The sequence below is a fragment of the Chaetura pelagica genome, unplaced genomic scaffold (assembly GCF_000747805.2).
Source record: "Chaetura pelagica isolate M959 unplaced genomic scaffold, ChaPel_1.0 scaffold123, whole genome shotgun sequence".
Lineage (NCBI taxonomy): Eukaryota > Metazoa > Chordata > Aves > Apodiformes > Apodidae > Chaetura > Chaetura pelagica.
Genome location: NW_009953295.1, coordinates 4,303,557 through 4,316,387, shown reverse-complemented (window position 1 = coordinate 4,316,387; position 12,831 = coordinate 4,303,557). Strand labels below are relative to the sequence as shown.

The following is a 12,831-nucleotide window of genomic DNA, read 5'->3' as shown; positions in this document are numbered from 1 at the left end:
TGCTCTGTGACACAGGTGACCCATCTGTTAGGGCTGTTTTCTATAGGTAGGCCCTGTCAACAGCTGACTCCATGGAGTAGTGTGAGCCAAAAAAAAACAACAAAAAACTTTCAGAATAAGGTGGAAATGGATGAATTTGGGGAAGTATGGTCTGGCTTGGTGCTTGTGACAGAGACTGGATTCTGTGTGTCCCAGAGTTGCTGCATCTGTACAGAATAGCTGCTTACCAGTTCCACTGGATTCCAAGGCTTCACCTACCAGCGTGACAATATATTTCACCCTACCTAAAGTGCTTCAAACTACAGTGGTTTGGAATAAAAGAGACCAAAACTTGTGCAACACCTCAGGGGCCAAATTTTGCCTCTTGGTTTTTCCTGTCCTGATCAGCTGTGTGCTTCACTTGCTTCCTGAGGCACTGCCAGAGCTGGAAGGCAACATCTCTGTAGTAAACTTTCTGAGCTCTGGAAATCCAGTGCCCTTAGCTACTTCTTACTTCTGAGCCACTTTCCTGCTTCTGTCCAGTCTGCAGGAGGCATAAAGCTCTGGTTCTTGTTGCTCTGCCTTACCTGGGGCACAGCAACAGCCAGATCACTTACTCTAGCTCCTTGCTGCCTGGCTAGTGAAGCTCTTTTAGGGAGGCTTTGTCCATATTTCCTGAATGCATACAGCCATGCACAGTGGCCAGGAAGAAAGGGAATAGCCATATGCCATGGTCCTACTGAGGAGACCACCAAGTGGCAGGCTGGCTTCTGGATTTCAGTAGCATAACCAAGTTTACCCATGCAACTGCATGTTATTTTGCTGAAGCAAAACCTGCCCAGGTGTGTGCACTCCCCTCTTCCTTTGGTGTCTGAAATACACAGATGTCACAGCCTCGGTGGCAAACCCAGCTCCCCCCTGCCCATGCAGGAGAGGGGGGCTTTGCTCACACGAGGCTCCTGCAAGCCATGAGGGTGGCACTGCTGCAGCACAGTGGACTTTTCTTTTTTAATATTGTCCTCTGCTGACATCAAGCACAGACTACTTTGCTTTTAGAGGTTTTGTTTTCCCATAAGCTAATGACCTTTGTGCTGCAGCATTTCTCAGTTAGCAGCTTCACCAGAGCCCTGCAGGGAAACTGGGGCAGACGCAGAGTGAGCTTGGGCGATGGCGATGGCAGGTCATCGTGGGACAGTCTGGCTTCTTCCTGTCGTCCTCCTTTTCCTTCAGATGGTGCAGACAGGTACAGCCTTTGCTTTAACTTGGCTTTCTGCTGCTTTGTCAAAACCACACAAGTAATTATTTCCCATTATTTGTGCTTTGTGGACCTGGGTGACGTAAGTGAAATCCTGGAGGATTTTTTGCTTTCTCGCCCACCTTGCTACCATTTGTCTGGTGCAGTGCAAGAATATCCAGGGCTTAGGTACTAGAGGAATGCCATTTTGAACTGAATCAGTTGTGTCAGTTTAAAATACAGGGTTAATATCAGTATGCAGGGCAGCACAAACCATGAGCTGTTCTTCATGTCCTCAAGAGAAGTGATCATTAAACAATCCTTACCATCCATTCATAAGCTATTGAGTGACAAAATGAACTCCAAAAGGTTTAACAATGCAGAGGGGATCCAGAACCCCACACTGTCACCCACTGTGCTTGTGTAAGTCTCAGCAAAAACATCACATCTCCACTTGAGGAAGTGCCCCACCTGTCTTTGAGGTTGGAGCCTGAGATGCTTCTCTACAGAGTAAGCGTGTGAATCATGCTGCAGATGTGATGCATGTTTTGTTGTTTAATTTTGCTATAAAAGTCCTGTGGTGATTACAGAGGACTGGTTGGACAAAACTGAATAAACACCTGAGTCACCCACATTACAAGAGCTGGGAGTTAGAGGGAGATTTTGACATCCCAGAGATGAGGTGGGAAAGGTACTTGGTGGGACACGTGGTATCCTGAGAATCTTTAGGATATTTCAAGGAAAAATCTCTCAAACACGCAGAAAGCACTTCTGAATGCAGTTGTCTACCTTTGATTTTAATCAGCAGACTAGAAGTAGCTGACAATGCAAAGACTAAAGATGACTTCAGTAAAAATGACTGTAAAATGACAAAGCTCATGGAGGAAGTGAAGGAAAAGAACAAGAAAATAAAATTAATGTATCTTTTAAAAGAGAAAGATCTGGCTACTTCTAAAAAACCCCACAGAAACCCAAAGTGTTTGAGGCACATGTGCAAACTATCCCAAGATCAAGGAAGGACAGGAGGACTAATTAAAATAATGAGCTCCTTCATGACCTCACCTCTAGAAAAAAGTATAGAAAAATAGATCTGTAGAGAAGAACTGGAAACATCCTGGAATAAGACCAGAAATGCAAAGGAGTAAATACAGTAAGATAAATATGATGTGATATGGAGTGCAGGGCGTCACACAGGTGAGCCTGTGGACCTCTGATGTTAGGTATTTTTCACAGTGACATGCTTGCAAGATGCAGGAGTGTTTATTCACTTAATTTTTAGCTCATTCCAGACTGAAAAGACTAGCATAAGTAGAGATGAGAGTTCAGGACAATCTTGTGAAAATGGAACAGTGATCCAATATAAATAGGAGACAATTCAGTAAACACAAAAGCAAAATTTTACCCTGAGACCCACGATACACAACTAAGGAAATTTGTAAAATACAAAATAGAAGCAAGAAATCTTCTCCACTTTCACAAAGATAAAGAGCTAGGGCAAGAAACAGTGGGATCACATGACCCTGAGGGACACTGAGGTTAGACATTAGGAAACACTTTTAAGCTGTTATAAGGGTCGTTAAGGAGCCCATGAGGCTGAGTGGGTGAGCTGTGGAGTCTCACTATGAGTCTGCAGGAACAGGTTAGACAGCATCTGTTAGGGCTGGTTTACCTGTCCTTGCTCTAACACTGTTAGTGCTGGGAAGAGCTCTCCCGTACTGCCTACCATCTTCTAGTGCCAGGAACTGAGCTAAGGTGAGCAGTATGAGCCACATACAGATGGAAAAGGAATATTGCAAGGATTTATCAAGAGTCCAATACCTCATTTATTACTGATACTTTATTTGTTGCTCATTTTGGCCTCTTAACAACACCCTTGTACATCTTTGCCATAGTACAATAACCATTCTGGTGAGCATGGATTATCACTTCCTTTGCCCTCAAATAGCTGCCAGCTATAGGTGGGAAACACAGCACGAGATGTAAAATAAAAGTGGTCTACCCGATCATCACATCTTACCATTTTTAAAGTGATGATAGTTACAACTGTTGTTATTACTAAGGCGTTAGAAAGAAATGGCCACGTGGTCTCTCACTCAACTTCCACCCACACACACACACCGTGGGATGGGGAGGACAAAGGCCAAATAGGCACTCAAGGGTCGAGACAAAGGACAAGGAGGGTTCTTCATCTATTAAAGTCATGGACAAAACAGACTCAACTTCGGGAAAAATAATAATGTAACTTATCACTAATTAAATGCACACAGGACACAGACACACACAGAGCAGGGCTTGCATATGTTACCCCACCCCTTCCTTCTTCCCGGGCCCAAATCCCTTTGTTCCTGGTTTCTCTCCCTCCTTCCCCCAGTGGCACAGGGGGACAGGGAATGGGGTTTAGAGTCAGTTCACAGGCTGGTGGTTCCTGCTGTTCCTTCCTCCTCAGGGAGAAGGATTCCTTACAGTCCTTCCCTGCTTCCCCACGGGGTCCCTCCCATGGCAGAGAGGCCTCCAGGAACCCCTTCTCCATGGGTCCTCCCCACGGGCACCGGAGCTGCTCCAGCCTGGGCTTCCCACAGAGTCATGGGCTGCTTTGGGAACAGCCACTTCCCCTGGCACCAGGGTCTTCCAAAGCTGCATAATCCAAGTCCACTGACAGCAAAATCCAAGTTCACCCCTCCTGGTGCCCCCAGGGAATGTTCCACCATGTTCCTCCACGAGTGCAGGGGCACAGCTGCCATCTCGCCGTGGGTTGCAGGGAAATTTCTGCTTGGGCACCTTCTTCCCCTTCTTCCTCACCAACCACCGGTGCCCTTCTACCTCTCCAGCTCAGCTCCTTCCTCCAACTGCTCACTGTGTTCAGGTGTTACATCAGTTCTTTCCTGTGTTAATCACTGAGGCACATCCATTACCCCTCTAATGGCTCCTTGGCTGGGTTTGGAGCAGGGGGAGCTTCTCAGCTTCTTACCAGAGCCACTCCTGGGGCCCTTCCCCTGCTACCAAAAAACGCTCCAAACCAGCACAGGCAGAAATTGCACAGAATTTCCCCAAATGGTGTGGGGTTTGACTAATGCTTGCAAGTAAGTTTTTTTGAGCTGCTTGTGCTTTTATGAAATTTTAATCTGCCTGTAAGCGTGTCTCCTTCGCAGTCACACCGAATGCATGCGGGGTGAACAAAGGGAACTGTGAGCAGTTCTGCAACACCAGAGATGAAGGAGTTGTGTGTTCCTGTGCTGCTGGCTATGCCCTGGGCAATGACAACAAAACCTGCATTCCTGTAGGTAGGAAGTCACACTTGAAGTCCATTCTACGGGAGTGAACCAATCATATCTTCAGCAGGGTTGGGAGTGCTGGTGTGTTGCAGCGTCACTGAAGCATCAGCAATGATGTTGACTGCTCATGCCTTGCATGTGTCTTGCTTGAGGTGTTGCCAACAGAGATAATAAGGTCTTAGCTAAAGGTCATCCTTTAAGAAACATCAGAATGTGCAACTCTGAGCAGTGCTCATCGGCAAAAATGGCTCAAAGAAGCATTCTGTGCAAGTCAGTATGCTCTTAGAGTGGACTACAAAACCCATGTCCCAGCAGATATGAAGCCGTACAAGAAACCAGTGGTTGCAATGGGGCTCAGCTTCCCCTTCTCTCACAGGCTGAAACAGGCCTCTCATACTTCAGGAGATTTTGTTAGAAGGGAATGGGTTAGAATTATCATTGGTGAAACTTGGAGTCTATTTTCAAAGCCTCCAGGGTGTGAGGAATGCCTAAGATGCAAACAAGTAGGAACTCAAGATACTTCTCCCTTATCAAGGTAGAGATCATAAGGACTCTTTATCATTTCAGTGGTAATGACATAATGTGATTTGCAGTTATCTCTCAGTTGCTTACGCTCAAATGTCACCTGTTCCATTTAAAAAGAATGCCTTCCTTTCTACTTTCTTCTAAAAGCTTTTTTATTTTTTTGCAATTAACACTTAGTAATCTAATACATGGAAAACTACTGATATTGAATGTAAACCCATCAGATTTGCCTGCTTCAGAGAAAGTGAACATTATCAATTATTACTCTTACACCATTCTTCCATCTGTCTCATTATATTTGTTATCATGTCCTTTGTATTTTAATACCAAATTGCTGTCATGCGCATATAATTCCTAATATGGATCACTTTACTCAGTTTTCCAGCTAGAAAAGTTTTAAGAACAGCAAGCACATGAAAATAATTATGCCAATAATGGAAGCTGTTTCACTTTTAAATACTTTGAAAATGCTGGACCAATTCACCCTCTTGCCTAAAACTAGCAAGTTTTAGAACTGGAAAATGGTATCAACTTTTCAGGCATTCTGGTCTCCCTCCATTTTGTATTTGCAAAGTTTTTCTTAATATCTTGAAAAATTGTGCAGATGAGGACACCTGCATGACTAATTTGATTGCAAAAGGCTGCTGCCAAGGAGTTTTCCTGGATCAGTTAAATGAATTTTCTCTCATTTTCCTGAAGAATTGATTTCTTTAAAAAGTTGTTTTCCTCTCCTGTGATGAAAGGCTGAGAGCTGGGATTGTTCAGCCTAGAGAAGAGAAGGCTCTGGGGAAACCTTATTGTGGCCTTTCAATTCTCAAAGAGAGTCTATAAGAAAAATGGGGACAAACTTTTTAGCAGGGCCTACAGCAATAAGAGCTAATGGCTTTAAACTAAAAGAGGGTGGTTTTAGACTAGATACAAGGAAAAAATTGTTTTACAATGAGGAAGGTGAAGCAGAGGTTGCCCAGAGAGGTGACAGATGGCCCATCCCTGGAAACGTTCAAGGTCAGGCTGGATGGGGCTCTGAACAACCTGGTCTAGTTGAAGATGTCCCTGCTCACTGCAGAGGGGTTGGACAAGGTGATCTTTGAAGGTCCTTTCCTGAACAATTGGACAGGAACACCTTACTCTCCGTGTGCAACATGCGCCTCAAAGTCCCATTACCACCCAGACATCAAGTACTAGCATTTTGGTTTTGCCTTCTCAGTCAAGTTCCCATGTGGTAAGCTTCAGAGAAGTCAGGAAGCTGGTCAAGAGAATGTCACAGGAACCACAGCAAGTGCAGAGGCTTATCCTGAAAGTAAGGAAACCACGGAGGCCCCGAGCAGCCACCCAGAGGTCACCGTGGAGGCTGGTACCTTACCCAGCACATCCCCATGGCAGGTAAGGTGCCCTTGTCCTGAGATGTTTTAACACCTGACCCTGCTCACCAGGACTGGCAGTAATTTACTCTTCATTGTACTCATCCCTGCTTGCTAAAGGGACCTACATCAGTTTGAACCAGACTTCCCTGCTGCCAACATTTTGTACTCTCCTGAGTACTGTGTAGAAGCACAGGAGTTCTACCATGAATGACATGGTGCCTCCATTGCAGCATCAAGCAAATACTGAGAGGGTGAGGTCAGGAGAGATTAGGGTTGCAGATATGGAATGTAGAGCAGTGTGAGGCACAGGACCCCTTCCCTGGCAGCCACCCCATTACTTGCATTGCAGCATGGAGGTATCAGAATACACTGAGTTCCTGTTGTGACTATGATGAAAATGAAACAAACAAAAAAAACCCCAACAGGAACAGTGGAGGAGTGGGAAGGTACCATGCTACAGAAAAACTACAACATCATGGTAGCAATTACAGAAACTTTGTTGCATGAATCCTATGACTGGAGTGTGGCTGTCAATGGCTACAAGCTGTTCAGGAGGGACAGCAGAGGAAGAAGGGGTGGAGGTGTAGCCCTCTATGTAAACGAGTGAATAGAGTGTGAGGAGTTGTCTCTGAAGAATAGCCATGACCACATCAAAAGCTTGTGGGTAGGAATCAGGGACTGGGACAACAAAGGGAGTCTTGTGGTTGGAGTCTAGTCAGACTTCCTGGTCCGGTGGAGCCTGTCAATGTAGCCTTCTTACTCCTGATGGTCACAAATGCAAGTGGGGATGTCAAAGCTGAGGGGTGCCTGGGCTGCAGTATCATGCACTAGTGCAGTTCACTGTCCTAAGGGGTGTGAGGCAGATGAAAAGCATAGTCAGCACTCTGAATTTTAGGAAAGCAAAATTCCAGCTCTTGAAGAAGTTAGTAAGTAGGACCCCTTGGGAAACAGCCCTCAGGGACAAGGGAGCAGAACAGACCTGGCAGATCTTTAAGGATGCTTTCCATAGAGTGCAAGAGATCTAAATCCCCAGGTTTAGGAAATGGGGCAAAGAAGACAAGAGATCAGCATGGCCGAGTCAAGACCTGCTGATCAAATTAAAAGACAAGATGGAACTACACAGGCAGTGGAAGTGGGGACAGGTATCATGGGAAAAGTAACAACATTATTGCCTCAGTCTTCACTGGCAACCCTCACCTCACAGCTCTCAATTTGATGGCCCACAGGACAGAGACCAGGGAGACAGAGTCCCTCCCACTGTAAGCAAAGACAAGGTCTTTTGTCTTCAGGACAGCATGGCTTTACTAGGGGCAAATCCTGCTTGACCAACCTAGTGGGTTTCTACAATGGAATGACTGCGTCAGTGGACAAGGGAAGACATATGGAGGTCATCTCTCTGGACTTCTGCAGGGCCTTTGACATGGTCCCCCACAACATCCTTCTCTCTATGTTGAAGAGATATGGGTATGATGGGTGGACTGTTCAGTGGGCAGGGAATTGGCTGGATGGTCACATCCAGAGGGTAGTGGTCAATGTCTTGATCTCCAGATAGAAGACGCTCACAAGTGGTGTTTCTCAGGGGACATTGTCACCGATGTGCAATTGCAGCCCAGAAGGCCAACCACGTGGCCAGCAGATTGAGAGAGGTGATTCTGCCCCTCTGCTCTGCTCTGCTGAGACCTCACCCAGAGCACTGTGTCCAGCTCTGGAGCCCCCAACTCAAGAAGGATGTGGACCTGCTGGAGTGAGTCCAGAAGAGGGCCACAAAAATGATGCAAAGGCTGGAGCTCCTCTCTTATGAAAACAGGCTGAGGTAGTTGGGGTAGTTCAGTCTGGAGAAGAGAAGACTTGGGGGGACCTTATAGCAACCTTCCAACACCTGAAAGGAGCCTGTCAGAAGGCTGGGGAAGACCTGTTCGCTAAGGCATGTCATGAGAGGACAAGGGGTAGTGGTTTCAAGCTAGAAAAGGGTAAATTTAGGCTGGATATTAAGAAAATTTCTTTAATACGAGGGTGGTGGATCACTGAAACAGGTTAACTAGAGAGCTGGTGGGGGCCCCACCCCTGGAGATATTCAAGATCAGGCTTGATGGGGCTCTGAGCAACCTGCTCTAGTGTGAGATGTCCCTGCTGATTGTGGGGGGTTGGACTAGATGACCTTTAGCGGTCCCTTCCAGCCCAAGACATTCAATGATTCTATCATTCTAATCTAAATTTTATTTAAAAAATAGCAACCAAAAACTGTTGGTAAAATAACTCAATGCGCACACTCAGTTTTGAGCTAGGAAAAAGGTTTGTCTTGACAAGTTTCCTGCTGTGGTGGCTACACCTCAGTGTAACTCCAACCACCTCTGAATGGAGGTTGCCTTTGGCAGAAAATGCAATTGAAATTATCTACTTTAAGAGATGCTTGAATCTCAGCTACCTGTTCAGGATTTCTCTGTATGTATGTTCTTGTGCTTTATCTTTCTTCTCTCTCTTCACAGGCGGTTCTATTAGATGAGGATGATGCATGGTTTTGTGGGGGGACAATTCTGAATGAGTATTTTATACTCACTGCGGCTAGTTGTGTTACGCGATTAAAAGACTTACAGGTTCTTGTTGGTAAGTGCTTCTCATGTTGCTCTTTACTACAAAAGTAAGAAACTGTCCCATGTTCTAGTCTTGATATGCACAACACTGAACTCTGCTGGAGTGTTTTTTACCCTCTAGTTATCTTTCATTGCCTCATCTTGTCCCTTGACTAACACTAAAAAATATATGTTCAACTTTGTTGAATGGAGAGTTTCTTTAAGCTTGGCTTAGCCTGGTGTAGCTTGTATATGATACAAGCCAAGTATAAACTGGGAAGTTACCTGAGCAAGTAAGGCTGAGCTGATGCAGTTAAACTGGTCTAACATTACAACTTTGTGCAATTTCCTGTGTTGGCCAAACCTTGAAGAATTCCAGATGCCTCATTCACATGTTAGCAATAACTGTTTTGACAGCATGTAGATAATAATCTGAGACAGTTCCATAGTTGAAACCACAAAGGTATTCTTTATTACTGTCATTTATGAAAAAGTACACCGTCTACAATAATAAGGCAAAAATGGTGTTTGCCTAAACTCCAACTGGCTGTCCATTTAATTTCCAAAGAGATTTCGTAAAAATTGATGAAGACTAAATATATATAAATTCCTAAGTTTTTGTATGCAGGATGTTAAAGTTTTAAAAGACAATGAATATGTATTTCCTGTTTCAGTCTGTTTGACTATGTTGCTCTACAAATGAGATGGGCAAGATCCTTCTCTTCTGTGTTGAGGCTTTTGGTTTTAGATCATAAGAGTGCCATTGAACATCTTGTAATGAAGCCCAAAACTTTATATCAAAGCTTTCATGGAGACCATTGTTCTGATAGCAAAGTTCTGAGTTTCTACTTGCCCTGACTTTTTGGTAGCCCTTTAAACCTCTCCGAAATGGATTTAAAATGCTACAGAATCAGGATACAGAACTAGTCTATTTTATTTGTACAGTATAATGCATAGGCAGTGCAAGGAACTTTGGTCCCTTCTTTTATTGAGATGCAGTTTAGACTTCTTGGCACTGTCTTACTAACAACTACTTTACTCATTTGACATAGGGATGGTGGACAAAGATGGGGAAGAGCCGAGTAGAGCAAAGTACAGAGTGGAAAAAATCATTGCACATGCTGACTTTGATGGAGAAACTTTTGACAGCGACATAGCCCTTCTCAGATTAGAGGAACCTGTCACATTTTCTGAGGATGTTATCCCAGCATGCCTTCCAGAAGAACAATTTGCTAACAACGTTCTGATGAACCAAACATTTGGAATTGTCAGTGGCTTTGGGAACACATTTCAACATGCACGGCCAATCAGAAGAATGAAAGTGCTTCAAATCCCTTATGTGGACTGGGGCACTTGCAAACTCGCCCTTCATAATCCAGTCACCAAAAACATGTTCTGTGCTGGTTATGATAAAGATGGAAAAGATGTCTGCCAAGGAGATGGAGGAGGCCCCCATGTAACCCACTACAAGGGGACTTATTTTGTTACTGGTATCATCAGCTGGGGAGAAGGGTGTGGAAGGCAAGGGAAATATGGTGTGTACACCAAATTATCAAGGTTCCTACCCTGGGTAAGAAGTGTTTTGGCAGCAAACTCTTCACAGTATGACATTTAATCAAGGTAATTGTCTTAGCCATCAGATCTGATCCTTAAGTAATGTTTTGCTCTTATTAACACTCCTGCTAAAATTCTGATCCTTTGTGATTGACTTAATTGATGCCATCTATTTCTCATGAGCTAATGCCTGGCTTTCAGAAGGTGGGCTTGGACTTAAACAGAGCTTGCTGGCTTTGGACAACAAATACATTTCTTCAAATGTCATAGTTAGGAATTCATTCTGCTCTGGCTGTGATTACCTAAATTTGCAATTGGAGGCTTCACCTGTGCTGATAAGCCCCATCCCATTCCAGTGACAGGTAGAACTAAGTCAGCTTTTCTGTGGCAGTACCTGCTTTACAGAAACAGACCAGACTAGGATAATGTAAAAGTAAGACAGTATTTTAAAAGCCTCTGGAAAAGCTACCTAATTTTTAGATTTATATGATGCACACAGAAAATGCTAGAAAATACCACCCAAGTATCCACGTGAATCTGAATAGCTGGGCATGCCACTGAATCAAAACAGTTGTTAGGTGAAGCTCACTCAATTGGAACGGCTTAATTATCATTGCCAGAATCACTGGTGTTCTGATACTTTCTTGCTTTCCTTCTGAGATACTTTCTTCACCATCATTGTTTATGTTGTAACTTTGGCAAAAATAAAATTAATGTATTGCATACCCTACAAATTACAATATTGTTGTATGTCATAATTTATATAAAGGGTTATTTAAAGTATTTACAACTGAACAGTTTTAAATCTACAAGGAAAAATAATCTTTCAAGGCTAAGAAAAGCCTAACTGTCTAATCAGCTGTACCTGGCATCCTCTGTCTGCCTTATTTCAATCCAGAGGGAAAAAAAAGACTTGTTTTTCAGCCAGGTCCATGCTACATAAAAGCTGTGAACTACATATTAAGATGTCTGAGTCTCTGCAGAAAAGTGAAGTACTCTGTGATGTACTTTTAAAAAGTGTGACAGGATATATTTCGGAAGACAGGGAAAAGAGAGATGTCACAAATTATATTGTGGAATAAAGTGTGAAATATTTTTGTCATACCTTGGCTTCACATCACCCAGTTTGCAAGTGTGAAAGTCACTGTTTTGGGGTAATTTTTAATGTGGATTTCGTTGATCAGTTTGAAAAGAATAGGGCAGTTACATTTGTCCTACCCTGACCAGTATCGTGTTCCTCTGTGAAAAACTCAGCAAAAACACACTGGAGTGTGTTCCATTTATATAATCCTCACTTCCCCCTCCATGCCCCCTCCAACCAGTGTTCCCTGACACACCTCCCAAACTTCTGAACTGCTAAAAGAACTCAATCCTGGAGTGACAGCATGTCACAGGTCTGGCTGTTCAAGCCACAGAAAAAAGTTCAGCCCCTGATGACTGGCTCCCTGACATCACTGCTCCAAAGGATTTACCCCTGCTTGAATTCCCATAGGACCTCTGTTGAAACTTCTGGTTATACTTCAGCCCTAAACTATATGTTGAGAGAGCTGAACCTGGTATATGTAAATCAGATATATCCCAGGGATTATGAAGAGGCCATTGCACAGGTCTTACAATTGGTGACCCATTCCCTCATTGCCATCCATCCTCCCTTCCAGCCCTGCATTACCACTTGCCTCAGCTCCACAGCACTACTAGTTTATTCTTAACTAACTGGTTACAGACAGTATGGAAGCCTTCAATGGGCTTAAATCACTGTCTTTTGCTCAACATATATTCAGAGGAGTCAGTCATCTGAGCTGCTTCTTCCTCACCTCGCAGTTTGCACTTCCAGGCACGAATCACACGATCATCAACCTACTCAGATGTTCAGTAGCAGATAAGAACAGATTCTGCCTGCTGGGACAAATAGCTACTTAATTGCACAGAGCATTCCAATTCTTACTTGAGATACATACCATGGCACACATCATTTCATCTGTACTCTGCCTAAATGCTGAGTCCTCACAGAGAGGTCAGAATTGTAACTCAAGTCATCCTGGGAGATTTACTTTGAAACTTGCATAAGATTTTTTTTTCCCATCGTTTTTGAATACGGGTGGATTTATTTTTTCTCCTTGTCATAAATGCAGAAGTCAACTGGCAAAAACAATCCAGCAGTGTAGCAGTTGCACAAGCCCACAGAGTCTGTGTCTCCCACAGCTTGGAAATCAGGTCCATGGCAGGAGTCACTTCCACCACCCAGTCTCATCTGTCTGGGCTGTGGGTGGAAGCTCTCGGGCACTGGCTTTGCACTGGCACAGCTGGGGTCAGGCCAGGTCTTCCCTCCTGCT

The 12,831-nt window shown here is 44.1% G+C and overlaps 1 protein-coding gene across 1 annotated transcript; it reads left to right on the top strand.

The window, feature by feature from the left end:
* Nucleotides 1–1,146: 1,146 nt before the first annotated feature.
* LOC104389021 (coagulation factor X-like) lies at nucleotides 1,147–10,559 on the top strand. The gene is made up of 5 exons (XM_009997964.1): nucleotides 1,147–1,222; nucleotides 4,363–4,494; nucleotides 6,218–6,393; nucleotides 8,861–8,978; nucleotides 9,997–10,559. Exons 1-5 carry the CDS (start codon nucleotides 1,147–1,149, stop codon nucleotides 10,557–10,559), a joined length of 1,065 nt encoding a protein of 354 aa, XP_009996266.1.
* Nucleotides 10,560–12,831: the final 2,272 nt, after the last annotated feature.

Excerpts from the sequence above, each read along its gene's own strand:
- LOC104389021 (XM_009997964.1), top strand. The coding sequence starts at position 1,147 with ATGGCGATGGCAGGTCATCGTGGGACAGTCTGGCTTCTTCCTGTCGTC. Across the intron at positions 4,495-6,217 it reads CAAAACCTGCATTCCTGTAG|TCAAGTTCCCATGTGGTAAG; the intron begins GTAGGAAGTCAC and ends TTGCCTTCTCAG. Across the intron at positions 8,979-9,996 it reads AGACTTACAGGTTCTTGTTG|GGATGGTGGACAAAGATGGG; the intron begins GTAAGTGCTTCT and ends CATTTGACATAG.